Here is a 20,474-nt window from a genome sequence, read left to right on the forward strand (position 1 = left end):
CTTCCTGGGGGGGGTTGTGTGCCAATAGGCCAGATCTCTCTCTCCATATCAACACTTCCTGCTTCTAGGCTTAGCTCAGAGAGGTATTTTCTTTCGCCTCTTTTTCGGGCAGTTTTCCAGTACAATGATTCCAATCTCTTTTCCACTCTACATCTCCTTTCCACTGTCTCTATTCTTCTTCGCTTTTTTTCTTTTTATGTGAATGTCACTTCCTTTCTAATTTCTAGTGCAACTGATAACCACTGTAGTTCAATTATAGTTCCTTCCTCGAGTCTGGATTGCCTTTTTAAATATTATAATCATGAGAAATTAGGCTTCACTTGTAATAAGTGCAATTATGTGACACCAAAATGTATGAAGGCAAAGATAATCCTCTTTAAATTTACACGTACACATACACACAGCTTTTCCACAAATGACATCTATATACCCATGCTGGGTCTTCTTATTTATCCCTTTCCACTCTTCTTCCTCCTTCCACTCAGATCTCTCCTCCATCCCACATCTTCCTCTTCCGAAGGACCCGTGTTAGCCATCTGGTGTGAATATCTCCATACTTTTCTCTGCTTATACGGTACCTCACCGGTCTCCTTCCTACCCATAGATAGTTTTATTTGCGTGTGTGTGTTTTCTTGATCAAAGTGGGATTCTGTTTACAAACCTACATCTTATAGCTCATTAAAATCCTTTCAAGTCTCCTGATTTACCTCTGATCTTTTAATTGCTGAGTAATATTTCATGATGTGGATATACTACCAATTATTTGACAGCTCCCCTCTTCCTGTAAGCATTGTACCTGTGTTTGTGCTTTAGTTTTATGAAGTAGATTTTGGATTTTATTTCTATGGAACTGCAGGGTTGAATGGTACATACAAAATTTTTATTTGAACGATGTCAGTAGATTATTTTTCAAAATAGGCTAAATCAGTTGCAGTTCTACCACCAGTGTAAGAAAATAGCCTTTCTTCATAGCCCAACAGTAGGTGTTATTTGTTTTAATTTTTCTAATCTGATGAGTATGAAGTAATAGCTCATTATTTAATTTGCATTTACCGGACCACTTTTGAATTCACATGATCTTTTTATATACTCTGGTCATTGGGTTTGCCCTTCTGTGAATTGCCTGTTCATACCCGTGTACATTTTTCTAATGGGTTGAGTATCTTTTTTGTTTGTTTATTGGTTTTGCTGGAGCTCTTTGTATATTATAGCTATTATACGCCATCTGCATTGCAGATAGCTAATATCTGCCAGCTGCATTGCATGTATTTTTTCTAAATCTGTCATTTGTCCTTTGACGTTGCATATGACTTTTTCTCTTCAGCATATCAAAGTTTTGTTTTTATTTTCATGAATGTGTGTTTATCTTTTGTTTTATGACTATTTCCTGTTTGGGGTAAAAATGCCTTCCCCATCTTACACTCATTACTTACACACACCTCTTTGTGTCACTCAGGGTTCAATGACAGAAGCAGAGCATTTATGAAAGGTATATAAGCGATTTATTATAGGGATTTGAAAAGCAATCCTGGGAACAGATTAAACAGTTGATGTGAGGCTGTTGCTTTTGCAACTGGTGCTGGAGCCAGAAGTTAGCAGGGCATGCAGTCAGTAAAAGAAGATGCTACATGTGAAGCAGGGTTACTCTGGAACGTGAGCTGGACGGCAGAGGGCAGCTGGGAACTCGTATTGGCCTCTTACTACATCCAGGCCTCCAAATCTGATGATAGAGGTTTCCTGAAGAGGAAGATGACTCCCTTTATCAAAGATTTAAGTATGCACCTGACCCAGAAGTCAGAAAGGCTGAAGGAGGACATCCTGTAGGCGTTGTGGTCTTGGTTGCTGCCCTATGATAACAACGTGACCCCGCACCAAACAGCAATGGGTGTGACCTTGTAGAAGTAGCACCTTGTACCTGTATCTGTCTCTCCAGGGTAAGAAAGATGGTTGCTGCTTCATTTCCAACCTCCAAATCTCAAACAAGGATGTCTCATGTGGTCCAGGCTAACTATGCAGGGCGGGGAACATTTGGGAAATACAGTTTGATTAGCTAAATTGACACAATACAGATCCATCATAATCTTTCATGTGCCTAGTGTGAGATAAGTGCTACAACTTAATATTTCTTCCAATTGGATAGTGACTTATGTCTGTACTATTTATTAATAAACCATCTTTTTTTCTTGCTGAATTGAAATGTTGCTTTGTCACATACTAAGTTACACTAGCAATATTTGCTTTAGTTTAAATTGAGAAATTGGTCTAAATTTAGTTGTGTTTCAACACTATCAGATTTTATTTTTCTTTTTTGACCTTAGAAATGCTTACATGTGAATGATAAAACATTTCCTACATTTGCTCAATTAGTTTTATCAAGTCAGGGGTTTCTGACAGTAATAGTGATGTTTGAGTCTTAAAAGCCTTCATTAGTTGATTACTCTTTAGAAGGCAAATGTTAATTCCTCCATACCTGTATAACACAGCTGTACAACAAAGGGATACTTCCTAGTTCTTGCTTAAGAGTTGAACAAAAATATTCAAAAGCAATATGCTGTGGCTGTGCGTGTGTGTGAAACACATGCAAAAGTAGCACAAAAAAGGAGAAAAGACTCTTTAACTCACTGGCTCTAGGAAAGAATTTTCACGTTCCAAATGAGAGTTTTCATATAAATTTATGGCATATCCCAAACACAAATTCCTTTGCAAAAATTACATGGTTGAATAAGATATTAATTAATTGCCTGTTATTGAGATTTTAGGTTTTATAAAAATTCTTTCAAACAGGCCATTTTAACTGTTTAGGATGAAAATTTATTTTACCTGGATGGAGGAAGAAGCCCAGTCATGGAGATGGTCTAGTGAAGCTTTTCAGAGCCTGTCTTCTGCAGCAGTCTTTGATATATCTTCTTTTCACAGTTCTCATTGACATCACATCTGTAGGATTTCTATACTCATAAGTAGTTTTAAGAACATTTACTTTGTTTTTATTTCTACCCACATCTGCAAAATTTGTGTGGATACCTGCAATTTATTTATGGATATACAAGTTCCTGAATGCAAACATTAAATGTGACTCCACACATATTCAAGTGAGAGCTTCTTTTTCTAATCAAATAAAAACAGCAAGTACAAGCCAGCTTTTATAGTTCCTGTGTATAAACATTATTGTGGATGCAGGAAATTGCAGATTTATCAGTAGTAGCCCTTTAATAGCAATGACAGAAAATCCAACACATACTCAGCAAAACTTTTTTTGCCTGTTTACTAAAAATTTGCACCTTGTTAAGTTTTTGTCTTCTCTCTCTCTCTATTTTTTTTTTTAAAGTTTAGTGGTTCTTAGTTGCGACACATGCCTGGAGGTGTGTGGGAAACCGACCGTTCCACACAGTGTTTGATGGGTGACACAAGATCTCTATTCTGTCACTCTCTTAGCAGAGGGGAAAGGATGTCCCTTTTCTTGTTAAAAGAGCTGGAAAAAGCAACAAGAGTTGATTTCTGCTAGGTTCTCCCCATTTGGGTTTTTCCCCACTTTGGTTAAATAAAAATTAATGTAGAATTTTTAAGTCTGGAAAAAGTCTGGACATCTGACAATTTTTGTGGTTTGCCTAAGTGGAAAAATTTATTAGCTAGTCTTGATTGTAATGAAATGTGGAAAGAAAAGAAATGTGTTCTTATTGAAGAGCTCTTATCAGGATTTCTGCAAGTCTTTGTAAATAAAAAAGTATTTGATTATGGTGAGGAAACTAAAGACATGATAGAGTTAAATTCAGGGAGGGAATGAAGGGAATCTGAAATTCTGAAACGTGTTGCTATTGTGAGGTGTAACCCTTAAGATGTCATTTTTCATCTTTAGTTTCTGGTATTAAGATAGGAGGCAGATAATGGCAGATATTCGCAGCCATGCCACATAGTTTTTAACAAAAACAGCAGTTCCACTAAGAATTCTAACAGTGAAGCCATTAATGAACCTCTTATATATGAAAGCAACAAGTTAAACCTTATAAGAGTCTTTTGTAGTATGTGAGGGAGTAAAATTAACAGGTTGTCACTACACTGTGCTCCTGCATTTGTTTAATATTTGTACCACATTAGGAAGTCAGGAATTATTGTCCTAAAAGTTTAAAACTTTGAAATGGTTATAGACCATCCTCCCTGGCCTTGCAAAAATTTTAAGTGTACATAATTAAAATTGAAAAGGAGAGAAAATGTATTGTAGTGAATGGAACCCAAGAAAGAACTTTGCCCCATACTTTACAAAGTAGAAACTGGTTCTGCCTTTTTTGTGTCTAATTCATGAGAGGAAATCCTTATTGACATCTGAAAAGCTGTGAATATGGAAGCGTGGAAAGCCAATGTATCTTTTCAGAAAATAGTTTTGGGTCAGAGATTAATAGTGAAAACTTGAAATTTAACATGGGAACTTGGAAGCTCTCTTTATTTAGTACACCTAGGTAAGTGAATGATTTCTTCTTTTTTTCTCCTCATGCCCTAGCCTGCTGCCCATTTCTCTTGAGCATAGCTCTCAGAGAGAGTCATTTGTTCTATCTCAACTGACCATTGGTTTTTATCCTTTGCCTGTCCTTTAAATAAATCTCTTTTCCTCATCCATCTTCCTTAGCAGCCCTTTTCTGATAGTTGAAGTTATGGGTTTTGTTTTTCTCAGCAAAACAAGAAAAATTGCCAGAATACATTTTTCTAAGTCACTGCTTTGATCATCACAACCCAGCCATCTCCAGAAATCTAGGGTGGCTGTTCTTATTGACCATGTTAAATTTAAGCACCTTTCCAGGTCCCAGAGGCCCATTGGCATATGGCCCTACCCCGGCCAAGCTGGGCGTAGCTGCACTTACGGGTATCATCTGTCAGATGAGTGGCTCTGGCCAGCCCTGCACCCAGCCATATTGAAATTCCGCTGGTACTTTCGTACACAAGATTAAGGCTCGTTTCTCCACTGCATGCTTCAGTGCCCTCACTGTTCTCTGAATATCAGTAATGTAGGTGGCACCATCCAATTCACATTTTGGGGCTTATTCTTTCTTCTTTTTAGTTATTTAATGACTATTCTAAGTCTTATCTCCAATGAAATTATAAACTCCTGAAAGGAAGGGCCTGTCGCCTTAGCATCTCATATAGTGGAAGTTAAAGTAGTATTTGTAGACTTATTTAAAAGTATTTAGTAGTAGCAGTACTAGTAGTAATAGTAGTAATAACAGCTAATTATTAACAGCTAATAATAGTAGTAAAAACAGCTCACGCGGGAGTACGTACTAAGTGCCAGGAATTGTTCTGAGTGCTCTATGCATATTCCATTTAATCTTCAGAGCATGAGTTTGTTACTGCTCAGGCATAGAGGTTAAATGACTTGTTCAGGGTCATACAGGTAGTAAGTGGAGGCGCTACACTTTGAACCCGGCCTGGCTCCAGAGTCCAACTTCTTAACTATCATGTAACATTGTAGGTCTGGTTGAGAGGAATAGTGTCTTAGATTGCTAATACCATAAATTACAATTGTAATTATGTTTTTTCCTTTCCTCCCAACATTTTATTATGAAAAATTTCGTACAGAGCTGAAAGAAGGATGCAGTGAACGCCTATATATATATATCCATATCTCCATTTCCTAGATTCTGTGATTAACAGTTTGCTTTATCACATATTTATTCATCCCTGAATCCATGTTATTTTGATGCATTTCAAGGTCAGTTGCAGACACTTGTACACTATATCTCTAAACGTTGTAGCATGCATGTCATTAACTAGAGTTCAACTTTTATTTTTATTTTTAAGTAGCAGGATTTTTTTTTGATTGGGGAATATTGGGGAACAGTGTGTTTCTCCAGGGCCCATCAGCTCCAAGTCGTTGTCCTTCAATCTAGTTGTGGAGGGCGCAGCTCACTGGCCCATGTGGGAATGGAACTGGCAACCCTCTTGTTCAGAGCTCGTGCTCTAACCAACTAAGCCATCCAGCTACCCCTAGAGTTCAACTTTTTAATGATAAATTTTACACACAGTGAAATGTATAAATTGTAAGTGTACTATTTGATGAGTTTTGATATATGCATACACTTTACAACCCAAATCTCTACCAAGATAGAGAATATTATATGGTTATTTTTTTTATTGAATATTTGGCTGTCTTGTAGTTCAAGTATATGAGCTGTACATTCCCCCCCCCCCCCGACCCCCCCATGCCAATTAAAACCTGCTTTGCTGATTGTCTCATGACCTCTCATTGGTTCTGGAATTTATTGACCTCATAGAAGGCAGGGCCACCTCCAGCACTACTTGATGTGGACCCCGGGAGGTGTGAGGAATGCTGGATTCATGGTAGGCCTCACTTCTAAAGCAGGGTGTGTGCAGCCACTCAATTGGTAACGATTCCTTTGATATGTAATGTTTCACATTATTTTCATGAATTAAGTTGACCTATTCTCATTGTTTTCCGATAGAACTTGCTTTGCTCAGTGGCTTTGATGTTGAGGGAATACTGCCCTTGAAACCCATCCTTTTTTTGTTGACTGCCATTTGATAGATACTGTTAAAAGATTCTTCAGACTGCTGTAGAAAAGGGTGGTTCTGTGGGTTTCTTCTCCATCTACCCTCATTCCCTTGGTGATTTCATTCAGTCTCGTGACTTTAAATACCTCTATTCACTGATGATGACATCAAAATTTATATTTCTGGCCTAGATCTTTCCCCTGGAATTGTCATCTCTGTTTGAGTGGCTACAAATATTTCAACTTTAACATGTCAAAAACTGAATCTTCCCCATCCTTCCCATTCCAAATCTGTGCCATCTGTAATGTGCTTAAGCTCAGTTGATAGCAGGTGTTAGGATTCAGTTAGTTGAAGTGCTAGTTAACAACTTCAGAATAAAGAGTCTAGCCTTTCATAGGTTTTACCTAATCCCCGTTGGGGCCTCTTCCTCTCCCCAGTTTAAATTGAGAGGTGTGTGTGTGTGTGAGAGAGAGAGAGATCTTTTAGAATACTGACTATTGTCTTGGGAAGCCAGTAGATTTGTGTTTTTAACAGAAATGTATTTGTTTAATAATTTATTAAATAATTGATGGTGATATATTTGTTGGGAATGTCAACTGGACTTTAGGTAAACTCTTTTATAGTTTGTCCAGTTCTTCATGTTCTATCTGTAATTTATCTTGCATCTAATTCTAAGCAAGCACAAGTTGGGTGTCTGGATGATGCTATCGCTTATGCACTGTAATGTTTTTTGACACTTCAGGAAAGCTGCATCAAAAGGAAGAAAATTCCTGACCACCTGCTGTTAGGTTTTCATGTAGAGTAGTAACACATAAATAACTCTTAGACTGGCAGTCTTAATACAATAACAAAATGGACTCTAGTTGCTGGAAGATGAAAAATGTCAGAGAGCAGTTTCGCACACACTGGCCTGAAAGGATTGTGGGGAGAAAAGAGGAGGATGTGGGGGCGGCCCTGCTCCAGATGCCTGCGGGAGGTAGAAGATTCTTTCTCCTGCTTTCTCACTGCCATTTTTTCCCCTGGTGAGTTTCAAGGGAAGGTTAGGGAGATTGATGAGAGAGAAGTAGCACTGTTAGGGTCACTTCTGAACACGATTCTTAGTGTGTGCCACGTGTGGCAGACCTGCTTGTGTCTTTTTCTCTATTTGTAGCATAACCTATGGCAGAGCATTACTTTCATGAGAAAGGTCAGTGTTTTTTCGTCTGGTTTTATGAAATTCTGACAACTGGTGTAAAACTTTAGAGCATAGACAAGGGAGATAAGAATTACTACCTCTCATTACCCCAAGAATTCGACATTTTGGAAATTTTCACAACCCTGTCCTCCACCCTAATGCCCTCTACGTCCCAAGGCACTTTGCCCACCTCCAAATAAAACCAGCAAAATTGCTGTTCTTTTTGAAGATGTGAAGGGTGTTGGGGGTTTTATTTGGTCAGAGAGCTGGAGTAAGTGCTGATTATTAAAAGCAAAAGGGCAGTGTTCTTAAATGGCTGGTATTCCTGTTCTTTTGAAAGTAAAAGCAGGTGAATAAACATTATTTGATACTTGAATTCTATACAGAGGGGAGTGTAGAATGAGAAGACAATGCAGATGTGTGATTGTGTTTTCTTATAGTATTTCCTAAATTGTGTGGATTCAGTTTGCAGCTTATTGGCACTTAGTTTTGTGGAGTTGAGGAATATTTTTTAAAGTATAGGTATTTCTTAGAAGGTGGGTGCAGTGGATATGCTACATTTGAATGGTTTTCTGTTCAATAAGGTGGTCAATCTTTGGAATTTGGGGATCCATGAGGAGTAGCAAGTATGTGTAAAGCTTGTTTGTGTGCAGGTACATTAGGAAAGAGAGCAAGCCCAGGGTCAAAAGACGTGAGAAAGTAGAGAAAAGTTGTGGGTGAAGGAAGAGATAAAATCCTGTTGGATAAAATGGATCATGATCTTGGAAAGACAATGCCAAGAAAGAAGTTCTTGATTTGAAAAATCTGGGCCATATGCTCTGCAGGTTCTAATAAGCTAAATGTGGATTCATTCAGAGAGGTTAATTCTGAGCAAGCTTTATATTTAATAGAAATTTTGGTAATGATGGAGGTTCATTATTCAGCAATCACAGAACGTACCCTCCCGTGTGCACTGACGGGTTATCTTTGTATTTTTAAATTCTCATACTTCCCTTACTTATAGCCCTCAATAATTTTGGCAAATCTGCCTAGGAACCAAATCTGTCATAATTGGATGGGTTGCTTCCTAAATTAGATGTGGTAGACTTGAAGTATATTTTTTCTAAGCAAAAAAACCCCGAACATCACAGTGATTCTTAATTCTCAGTCATGTATTTGTCCTAAAATGAAATTGTTAGGAGCTGAGATATCAATGAGATTATTCATTTCTTTTGAAAAATAGTATTCGTTTATGATAATGGATAGCATGTGTTGTCCTGTATAATTTTATAGAACAAGGAAAAGAGACATTACTTGATTTTAAATGACTACACAGAAGGAATTTTGGAATTAGGGATTCTAAGTATTTTGAAATTTAGCCTTGATTCATAAAGTCAAACTAGAGAAATGTCGTGTCTAATATAATACATTTTATAAAGCAGATTACTGGACTATGAGATAATGTGGTCAGTTTTATATTAATACTAAATACAAAAAGTGTATCCAGGCTGTTGACTCTCACTAATGATCAATCTTCATTTTGGAGATTACACATTAACTCAGTGAGGGAACTAAGACGAGAACAGAGAGAGTTGCAGGGAGCAACGGAGGGGGTCTGCCATGTGATATATTCTCTCCTTGATATATCTGTCGCATCTAGCTCTCCACATATTGCTATTAAAAATTGCAAAGAGTTTTTGAACATTTACTGTGGGCCAGCCTGTTCTCAGGACTTTACATGTATTAAGTGCCACTATGGTTGTTGCTGCTATTAATTACATGTTAGGAATGAGGGGCCCAAGGCACAGTGAGGTCGAAGGACTTGTCCCGGGTCCCCAGCCTAAGTGTGGAGCAGGATTCTTAATCACCCACTGTGCTGTTGGTTCCTGTTGAAATAATAGGTGGATTTTCTAATGGCATGCAGAATGAGCTTTAAATTTTAAAGAGACAGTTCAATTTCTGACAACTATTCACATAGTGAATGCTTTATCTTTTTAAATGTGTTCTTTCTTGGAACAGATTAGTTATCGCCTGGTAGATCCCTACCTAAGAAGCACATTTATGATCACCACCAGCACAGCTGAGGTAGTGCATGAAATGTGCTTCTCTTTGTTCATGACGTAGTGGAAGATTTTTAAATTTTAAATTGTACTCCTAGTCTAGAAGATTTGTAATGTAAGAGAGTAGGGATTTACTTGGTGACCCTTATGTGATGAAACATAGTTTGGGTCCCTGGGATGTGATAAGAAGGAAACATGAACTGCTCTTCTAAGTAGGTGCATGTTCCTTCTTGCCGACTTTATAGATTCCAGCCATGGGTCACCAAAGGTTAGATCACGACAAAGCATGTTTAGGTTCCTTACCCGTAGCTTTTTCAAGGGTGGACATGAAGAACAAGTCTGTGTGTTCTCTAACATTTCCTTGGAGCTACTGTTTGATTTGTTTCCTTATTGTTGGCTCTATTTTATAAGTAATTCACATACTTTTGTACTTAAGTGTCCCCCCCACCATAAACTAATGGGCTTTCTTTATCAGATGAAAGAAGTGTCTTTCCGACATAAGCCCATTTACTCCCTGGGTCAATGAAAGGTGGTGGTTTTGTTCTTTGCCTTGGCCACTAGAAAGATCAAGGCCAAATTTGTGTCCACTAGAAATAACTATTCCATCGTTCTACTAGGGCTCTTTTGTCAGTTATCAAAACCCTTAGGATCTGGTGAAATCTCTAGACTCACACAGTATTTGCAATATAATTTTAAGAGGTTCTTGTATCCTATGAAACATATCCTGGACCCTTAGAGTTAAGAATCCCTACTTTGGATCTTTTTACATTTTATTTCAACCATTCTGTACGTATGAATGTATCATGATAAGTGTCCTTGAATTCATAGCGGTAGGTTATGTGTAAATGATGAATACATTGTTTTTAGAGGTTTTAAGGAACTGAGCAGTTGTGCTCTGTATTTGGCAGCTAGGCCAGGGGAAATGCTTTTATCACAAGAGGAACTATTTCGGTTCTCGGGATGATAAAACAGTGGGCTGATGTAAATGGCTGTAGTGTTTTTGTCTGATGATTTTCCAGAAAAAGCAACCTGAAGAGGTGTGTGTGTGTGTGTGTGTGTGTGTGTGTACACATACCAAGGCCTAAAGATGGAGTTCTTGTGCACTCTTGAACACAATTGTGAATGGGTATTCAGTGAAGTCATGACATTTTTACATCTCTGCACTGTGGTTCTTGGTCAAGTCTTTTGATGAATGTTGTAGAAAGGCTTGGGAATTGGCTCAGGGGCTACAGTTTTAAAATCTGGTTCCCAAGTGGGAGAAGAGCTGTCTCTGGGTGGTGATGGAACCACTAGCCCTTGCTGTCAGGGTTGTTGGTTACAGACATTTCTGCAGGCTGGTTTCTAGTGGGAGGGCCTGAGTGGGAGGCCATGGCTAGGCTTTGCTCTGTGGCCTCCGTGTATAAAGGGATGGTGTATTTAGTTTGGGCTTTGCAGGATAGGATGCCTCATTGTATTGTCTTTGGAGAGTTCTTGCTCTTTAATGTCCCCTTCCGATAGGGGGAAGGGAGGCTCATCGTCTGATCCTTAAGATTGTTCCCAGAACGTTGGCTAGTGTGGAGGAACAGCTAAGGAGAAATGTTTGGAATTGCTACGATTTTCACCTCTTTTTCCCTTCTCTCTTTGTGAAAGACAATTTGTAGTACATTTTGTGTCTCTAAGGGAGACTTGAGTACCCAGCTGGTTAGATATATTTAAAGAAAGAAAAAAAATCTCTTTTAACAGACCTTGAAGAAATCTATTATAAATTTAAGTGGGAACCTGAGAATGCTGTGGCATACAGGCAAAACTAATTAAAATAACTGATAAAAAAATCAGATGGAGCTTTTTCAAGGTTAAAATGTACGAAAATTATGTTAATAAGCTCTGCTTTTAACTCCGTAAACTATAGGAATCCGTTCCTTTGTGCAGTTTGAAAGCACCATCACCTGTGCCCTCTAGTGCATGCTGGATGAGTTTGACAGTAAAATTTTGTGCTGTTTCCTCCCTCTGCCCTAGTTACTGCTGAGATTTTTGGTATAAGAGCTCTCTTAGCTTCTCTGATCTCCTTATCCCTGGGTGTTGGGAAAGGGGGAGCCTTGTTTCTTCCTGCCTGTCTGGTCCTGCTGCAGTGTTCTGGGCCTGAAGAAGCAGGAAGTGCATCCTGGCAAATATGGCAGACTCCTGGCCATGAGCTCCTCGAGGCCAGGGCAGTTTCTGCCCCGCTGCTGCCCAGGCATAGCGTTCTGTCCTGGGGATGTTTACCTGTGCCAATTGAGGGGCCATAGTTAAACATCTTGCCTTGCTTTCCCCTCTCCTTACTTAGTGAGCTGGCATCTGGGGTAGAGGAGGTCGTGTAGGGATCCTAGAGATCCCAGCAAGGTCAGCACCTGTGCCGTCCCTCTCAGGTGCTGCTGGGATATCCCCCAGTGGATCCCTGAAGTGGAGGCCAAGGTCCTGTTTGCTGGGGATAGGCAATTGAGTGCCTTTTGGAAGCCCCCAGAAGGGACTGTGGCAGCACTGTGGGCGTGGTGGCCAACCCGAGGCCTGTGAGCCCCACGGACAGCTGTTTGTCCACTTGCTAAGGCTTGTGACCGAGCAGCTTGTTATTGCATGACTGTTGTTTATTGGCGTGGTGTCTTTTTAGCCAGCCCCTATCCTGCTCCCCTTACCTTTACCTTCTTCTTAGCCTAGTGTTGCCTGTCTCTGAATGAAGACAGGTGATCATTAGCTGCCCTTTTTTCAACTGGCTCATTTGGCATTGTAGAGAACATGGTATAAGACAACTGTTCATTTCAGGTTTCTATATCTGTCACAAATGGTGTTTTAGGTTTCACATATCAAAATTGATAGGTTACCAAGGAAAAGCTAAAAAAAAAAAAAGACATTCACCTTTTACAGTATACACAATTTTAATAACAAAACTTTGCTGTACACTGTACTTTGTTACCGTTTCTCCTCAGACCCCAGTGTAATAGTATTTTCTCCTCCCCCCAACCCATTTGCCCACCCCTATCCCCCAAACAAATGGCTCTAAAGGTTATTGAACACAATGTGTTTAGACTGTACTTTTGGTTTCCAGTCTCAGTGTTGATAGGAAAGTTCAACAAACATTCCATAGATCAAACTTTTTTTTTAATTACCAAGGAAGAATAGATTAGTGGAAGGAGTAGCTGATGTTTCCAAATGTTTGCAATAACAGTGTGAAAGCTTAAACCATCATTTTCTATTTGTTTTTTTGCCTTAAATTATTCAAGTTTGCCCTAGGTTAGGAACAGAAATATGTAATTACCTATGGATGGCCTTATCACCTTTATCTTTTTCTGGTTGAAGCACTTTAACCAATAAGATGAAAAGGATGTCTCAGACTTTTGAGACAGGTCTGTCACTGTATTGCTCTATTAGAAAAATGGTAATGTAAGTCAGCTTCTAAAAATATTCTTTCAAAATTTCATGTTGATATCCACACTTTGGAGAGAACAGGGTATTTATAGTTTTCTTTCCCCCAGTAGTTGTGTATAGGAAGTATGCTTAAGAAAATGATATGCCTGTTTTGAATTTTAGGATTCAGACCTAGTGCTACATGGGGTCCATTTTTACTGGAAAGATAGAGTCTAGCTCTTGGTGACTAGCATCAGAATAAGCAGATGGATTTTAATAATTAGTGGAGTTGGGAAGTTCAGTCAATTCCATTCATTGAATTAGTACAGAAATTAACTTAGGCACATTAAAAAATTACATGTGTTAGTGCAGATTTTTGGCTTAAAAAATTAGTATCTTTGCTATTTGATGTTGGCAGTGGGTATTCTCTGTGTTGGTGTATGGATTTGCAAATTTGTCAGCCCACTCTCATTTCAAATAGGTGATTGAAATCCCTGGCAAGCTACAGAAATGAATATAAATGATTCCAAACTAGCTCTTGGTTACTAAGTGGGTACAGAATCATAACCTTCTTTAACTTTTCCTTTTTCCAGAGAGATTTAATTATTTTTCTGGTTCTTGATTAAGTGGTCATTTTCCCTCTAACCTTGAAAATGAAATTAAAGGGGAGGGGGGAGAGAAGAGACTCAAGAGGATAAAACTAGACCGAGAAACAAAAGCCCTAACATTGCGTTAGCAGGATCTGCAGTGTAGCTGTGATGCCCTTCCACCCTAGCCAGCTGGTAAAGAGAGCACATAAGACTAACAGGCTCATCTTCAAACCTGTGCTGATACCGAAACACAAATAGACCAAAATGAAATGGAATCCTGCCTTCCATGGGCAATTCAAAAGGGTGTTTGTGCTTTAATGAAAAAGGAAAATGCTGTTTGGCATTGTTACTCACTTTTCTCAGAGAGCATTACCCAAAAAATGGAGGACCAAAAACAAAAAAAAAATCAGTTAATTTTTAACTTGAAAGTATGCCTTGCTGGCCTTAGCTATGCTGTTCTTCTGAATTACTAAATGGCTTGCTTTTCCAATTTTCTACATACATTAAGGATTTTGCTGATTGATGGTCCATTTTACTAACTGTAATCTTTAGGATTAATGTGGGGATACCCAGCCAATACTTTTCACCCTTCTACTCACAGTCTCCATTAATTTTGGTTGTAGTTGAAATGATGGAAAATACTCCTTTGCTATCCTTCAGGGCTAGTGGAATCTTGAGTGTTCAGGACACAGTTGTATTGTGACAAAGCTTTCCCTTGACAAATGGCTGTGGTTACCCTGATAAATGAGTTGGTAAATTTTAGCTTGTGGAGCTCTCATTTGTAATGGGGGTTTCTGATCCAGCCCTTCTGTAAGGAAGCAGTGAGCTGTGCTCTATGCTGTAAAATCAGCTTCTGTCCCTGCCCAGGCAGGCCCTGGGGCTGGTTTAACAAGAGATGAAATGCTCACTGCTAAAGATCAGCTGAAGTCGACTGGGCTGAGACTTTGCCAAACTAATCTACCCACCTTGACAAATACGGAGAGCACAGTTTCACCATAATGTATGATTTTGCATGCTTTTTACTGAGACATATTTTCTTTGAAATGTAGGTAGACACCCACCCCTCTCATGGTATTAAAAAGAAAAAAAATTAATTACAGTGGAACCTCATGGGTTAAACTGTAGTCTTAACATGGTTTCATTTCAGTCCAGGGAAGAAAATATGCCTTGAATGAAAGATATCATGTTAATAGTCATGTTAAGGAAAAGAGAACTTTTTTTATGGTAATGGTTTTCTCTAAGGATTTATTATGCCCTTTTCACATACAGTAAAATGCCAGTTGTAAAGATGCTCATTCTTCCAAAATCAAATCAGTAGTCTAATTTCTTGGTTTTTGCTGTTACATACATGGAATTTTGTTTATGAAAAATTCTGTGTGAATTGGTAACTTGCATCTGAATCCCAATATGTTATAGTTTCTCCATAGAAATCATAATTGAAGAACACGATACTTGTGGCTCTTTTCTGCATGGAAAGTATGGCATATTGTCATTTGTTAATTATGGAATGTTTGTATTAAGAGGGGCACCAGCCCCCCTCCCCCCTTTCAATTGCAGGTCCTCGGGCCTTCGCCTGTTTGATGCAGATTGTATACAGCTACCCATTTGCCTCACTTTTGGCTGCCTTTTAACTTCAGCTAAGCTGTTTTTTTTCGCGAGTCAGATTTCAAAATGCTGCTTTTCCCTTTCCCCTCTCACCTCCGTGCCGTCTTCTGGTGACCACTGTGTGGCTGCATAAGCGTGTAGCATGTTCTACCATGAGAAGGTTTGCCCCAGTAATATGTTCCCTTCACTCAGAAGGCACTGCTGTTACAGCGTGACTATGTATCTTTATTAAAAGGCCAAGTTTTAGCATATAATATTTAGAAAGTGAATTTTTTAATGGTTCCTTTATAATATATTCTGATGAGAACCAGTGTTATGCCTGTTGCTAGCCAATTTTTTTTCATTTGGCTCTTTGAGGTTTGAAGATCAGGAAAAGGCAGAAGGGGTTTAACCCCTTTGTCAAGGCATCTTTGACCATGACAGGTGAGGGGGAGGGAATTTTTTGTGTGCTTTCCAACTAGAGGGAGCAGGTCATAGGACTGTTGACTCTCTTCTCTCCAAAATAATTTCTAAATATTTTTTCACATACAAATGTAGATATAGAATTTAGTAAACTGATTAGTAAAATGGTAATTTAATACTAGTTTAAAATAATTGTCTAAATGCCATAAAAATCAACATGTCCTTTTTAAGTTAAACTAGAGATGTATGATACAAAGTCAGTGTAATTATTTAGTATTGATTTCATTGTAATCAGACCTTTTCACAATCACTTGGATTCATTGATGAAATATATTAAAGAGTCATTCAGCTTATTAGAATTATGTAAAGGGTTCTGATTTCTTGATGTGGACTTGGATAATATCTATTAACCTAGGCAAAAACTCTGGAAGAAGAGTGTTTAATATTTACCAGTCTTCAGCATACATGAAATTCTACTTCCCACACTGGCAGTAAATTGTAGATTTGAGTAAATACCAAATTATCATACAAGAGAACTTTACTAGGTCTCCTTTTAAGCAGCAAGCCTGCTGTGGTACTTGGGATGGAAAGCAATGATCAACCGAGTATTGATCCATATCTTTTCCTGCTCAGTAGTTTCTTTCCAAACTGTTTTCAATGGAAAAAAATAGCATATGGAGACCTTAGTGTAAATGTTTACACTCAATAGTATATAATCACATACATGAAATGTCTTATTTTGAAGTAAGCATTTTTAGATTTTTCCAACAAGAGTGCAAATTAATGTGAGCATTGCTTCATTTAACACTTAAAATATGGTTTCATTAAAAAAAATTAAAAACACTTCAACACTTCAAAAACTTAAGTCTCCACTTGGTTTTGAAAATTAGACTTAATGTCACCATTGGTAAAAATTAGATATTTATTTAGCCCCTACTATGTAAAATAGGTTACTTATCTGATGTACTTTTTGATGACGGGTAGATATTATACTTCACATTCTTTGTATGGCAGCTGCTGACACTTGCACTGTCCATAACCATTAATGATGATGAAGGGTCCTTCATGGGTGGGTTCATATTCATTATACGGTCCTTGGTCTGACATATTTGACATATGGAGTCGTGTTTGGGATCGGAGCTGCCTGTGGTTCTGAATCATTGAGCACTGCCTGATTCTTCTTAAAGTGGGAGGGCAGCACTTCCTGGAGATGAACACTATAAAAATAATAAAAAAGAAAGAAAACAACAAAGCCATTGTTCCCGTAATTACCCGCTGAGTGAAGATGGCATTGTCTGGTTCGGGAAAGTGTTCCTCAGTAGTAACTGCTATGCCTGCAGTAGTTGGGATTTCTTTGTCTCCCACATGGTAACTTGATGAGCTTATTCTTTTTGTATATTCAGTGGTTGGATCTCTATAAGTTGTAGCCATGGCTGTGACAGTGGTTGATAAATTCCAGCAGAGCTGAAATCCATGGACTGCATCTAGTATATCCTCTCCTTGGGTGTGGTCAGGACTGTGGCACAGGATGGAATGTTCCCACCGACCTTGGAAACTGCCCAGCCAGGAGGCCAAAGCACATATTCGAGGGCTGCATTCCCACAGATTGCCAGAGAGGCCAACGGTTGTGAGGGATCTCAGGGAGTTTAAGATCTTGGAATCGAGGCTGTTTAACTTGTTGTTATCCATGAGGAGTATTTTAAGATTGGGCATCGTTTCAAACACTGTCGGGTCGATGGCTTTGATTTCATTTCCAGTCAGGTCTAGCTTTTCTAAAGTGCCCCAGGTCCACTCCATTCCACATGTCAAGTTGCTGATTTTGTTCCATTGTAAGAAGAGCGTGTGCAGACTGCTTAGCCGTAGGAAATGAGCAAAATTAATCTTCGTCAGCTGGTTGTGCTCTAGGTGAAGCTCTCTCAGTTTGATTAATCCCGCAAATCCATTGCGAGCCAAACTTCGCAAACGGTTTGTGCTCAAATCCAGAAACTCCAGACTACGACAGTCCCAGAATAGGCGTACTGGGATAGTCCGCAGGGAGTTGGACCGTAAATGCAAGGTCTGCAGCTTCCGAAGGCCATAGAAGAGCTCTGGGTGCAGAGATGACAGCTGATTAAAAGACAGGTCCAAATTTTGCAGGTTAATCAGTTGGGTAAAAGTTGTGTTTGGCAAGTAAAATATTTTGTTGGAACTTAAGATTAATTCCTTAAGTTTATATAGTCCTTGAAAAGCATCTTCTTTTATTGTTGAAATTTGATTATGGTCTAAGTGGAGCCAGGTAAGTTGACTGAAGCTGGCAAATTGATCCCTTTCGAGCTCTGTGATGTGATTGTGCCTCAGGGACAGGCCCAGGGAGCCCTTGTCTGTGGCGTTTGGCACCGAGTGGAAGCCCTGAGAGTCGCAGTAGAAGAGCAGCTTCTCACAGCGGCATTTGGGTGGACACGCCATTCCCAGGGCAGGCAGCATTTTTAAAACCATACTCATTGCATATATTGCTGCCAGCATAGGGGCCCCGAATGGCCACTTGAAATGTAAGCCTGCAGAATATAATGTAAGGAAAACAAGAAGATAGGATATTTTTCATCAAAACGTATGAGCCATTAAAAAAAACAAAAACATTATGGCGAAAGATTTCACTGCATATCACTTATTTTTCATTTGCTGCAGAAAAACTAACCTTGTTAGTCTGACTGGAACAAAACTTAAACCATTAAGAAAGAAGATAAAACATGTCCTGTCATCAGCAATATATGCTTTTACCTAAACCTCAAAATCAAAAAAATGACAGTGACTTCCCTCAGAAAAGGTGAACTCAGTGGCTTATTTTAAAAAGCACGGTTTCTTGCTGACTGTACAAGATACAGAAATGCATGGACTTACCCATTCTTCTGAGCACATTGGAGGCTGCATTCAGTCGTGGTTGTTAGACTCAGCGCAGTGAGTCTGTAAAAGGCTCCATGCTGGAGCCTCTCACCAGTTTCCTGTTTTCTGTGTCCCAGGCTTTCTGAGTAAAATTGAATCCACCAGGGTGAGTTGTTTTTTCCTTAGGATATTCCTCTCAACAGCATTGGTTACATTTTCTGTGACCACGTTGATCCCTTCAGTCAGTTTGGAATATAAGTTATTAATTTCGCCCTGTTCAGCTGGTTAATCAAAGCGTCAGTCTCTGCCTTCCGCAGCTGTTAGTTGTCTCGGTCTTAACTTGTTGATGGCAGATGGGCGGCTTGTTGCAGAGAAGAGCTCCTGGAGCAGCATGAGTGCATTTACTGAAAAGCTTTTCCGAGAAACGGCACAAGAATGGATTTGCTTATGTGCTGCGACCACACAGAACTGTATATAGGCTGACGTCACCGGGTGACGTGTCTTTTGTTTGGGTTTTCCAGAAGCTTTACTGTTATAAAGCACTGTGCTTTGTAACAGTAGCGGGTCGTGGTAAGACCCCCAGTTACAATAAAGCGAGAAAGAACTACTCCTGACTTAAAAACATGGTATTCCTTCAGTAAGGGAGCAGCCGTGAGGTTGTAATAAAGGCTGCATTCAAGAAGGCCGTCTGAACAGTGAGTTGAGTTAGCAGAGTGATGGTTTTTAATGCTGCGAGAGCCAGTGTTAGCCTGCCGAGTCTGCATAGAGAGCTCCTCTAAGTGGGCAGGAGCCTGCACGATTTATGAAGTGCTGATCTAATGCCAGTCTATGCAAGTTAGTGCCCGCTGCCCTGGCAGTTTGGGCAGCTACTCAATCACCTTGTTGTCATGCTTGGTTAAAATACAAGTATGATTACAATTTACTTTCAGTGTGTTGGTAAATTAGATTAAGTGGGTTTGGCTTCTTTGTCCTTAAGAGCTGAACATCATAAACCAAGAATAAAGGAGGGGGAACCCAAAACCAAAAACCTCACACAGCAAAGCGTTTGGTTATTTTGCTCTTTTGAGTATTTCAGGAAAACTCTAATTTAAAAGATTTCTCCTATTTTATAGATTTGTCCTATTTTATAACAATGTTTTATCACAGTGCTGATTGAAAAATATGCTGATTTTTCAGTCACTAGGAGAAAAGGGTAGGTTCATAGAGTCATTTAGTATCGTGTTCCCTAAGTATTAACAGTGGAACAGAAATGATTTAGGGCAAGTGGTACAGCACGGCTGGATTCTGATGCAATCCCTTGTATGTACCTCGGAATCGCATCTATTCCCTCAACAAAGTCTCATCTGACGCTGGGATTGGGGCATTATGGGACTCAAATAACAGCATTTGTTCGCACACCTACTAGGTCACACCGCACACTTCAGATCTGACTCAGAGTCTCGTACTAACTGTTGTGGGACTCTCTCTAGTGCATACAAAAGGTTACTCATACTTCTTTGGAATAGGATTTTTGCTTTGGCCGTTTGTACTTAACCTGTCTTCTCCCTGTTGAATAGTGTCATCACTTTTCAGAGCTTGGTTATTAATGTACAGCTCCATGTTTAGTGTTGTATGAAAGGGACAGATATTTCTAGCAGGAGTCAGGGTCATATTTTCAGGCCTGACAAAGGTAAGGCCTCTTACACATTGTACCTTATTGATGTGGCCTTCCATGCCATTTTCTCTCATATCATTGGTACTTATCCTTGGTGGGTCTTGTCTCACACCTGGAAGCAGAAATCTCAAAACTACCCGTGGTGTCTGTGAAACATCTTTGGCTTGTTGGTTTCCGTGGGCTTTATTCCACTGGGCAAGTCTAAGAAGTCATTGTTTTCAGGGATACAGTTTCTCTGCTGGAGTGTGGCGCTCGCGTGAGGACTGGGAGGAAATCAAGCTCTCTTCCCCAGGATC

General features: G+C 39.3%; 2 protein-coding genes across 9 annotated transcripts in view; one reads left to right on the forward strand and one right to left on the reverse strand.

The window, feature by feature from the left end:
• The window catches only part of CTNNA1 (catenin alpha 1), a 268,908-nt gene that overhangs the window by 187,296 nt on the left and 61,138 nt on the right, over positions 1 to 20,474 (forward strand). The window lies entirely within an intron of this gene.
• Positions 13,212 to 19,250, reverse strand: LRRTM2 (leucine rich repeat transmembrane neuronal 2). Its single transcript, XM_081035636.1, has 2 exons — positions 18,543 to 19,250; positions 13,212 to 18,199 (listed from the first exon to the last, which is right to left on the reverse strand). The coding sequence occupies exons 1-2, from the start codon at positions 18,544 to 18,546 to the stop codon at positions 16,653 to 16,655; spliced, it is 1,551 nt and encodes a 516-aa protein (XP_080891762.1). The 5' UTR covers positions 18,547 to 19,250; the 3' UTR covers positions 13,212 to 16,652.

This window comes from Rhinolophus hipposideros (assembly GCF_964194185.1).
Source record: "Rhinolophus hipposideros genome assembly, chromosome: 23".
Classification (NCBI taxonomy): Eukaryota; Metazoa; Chordata; class Mammalia; order Chiroptera; family Rhinolophidae; genus Rhinolophus; species Rhinolophus hipposideros.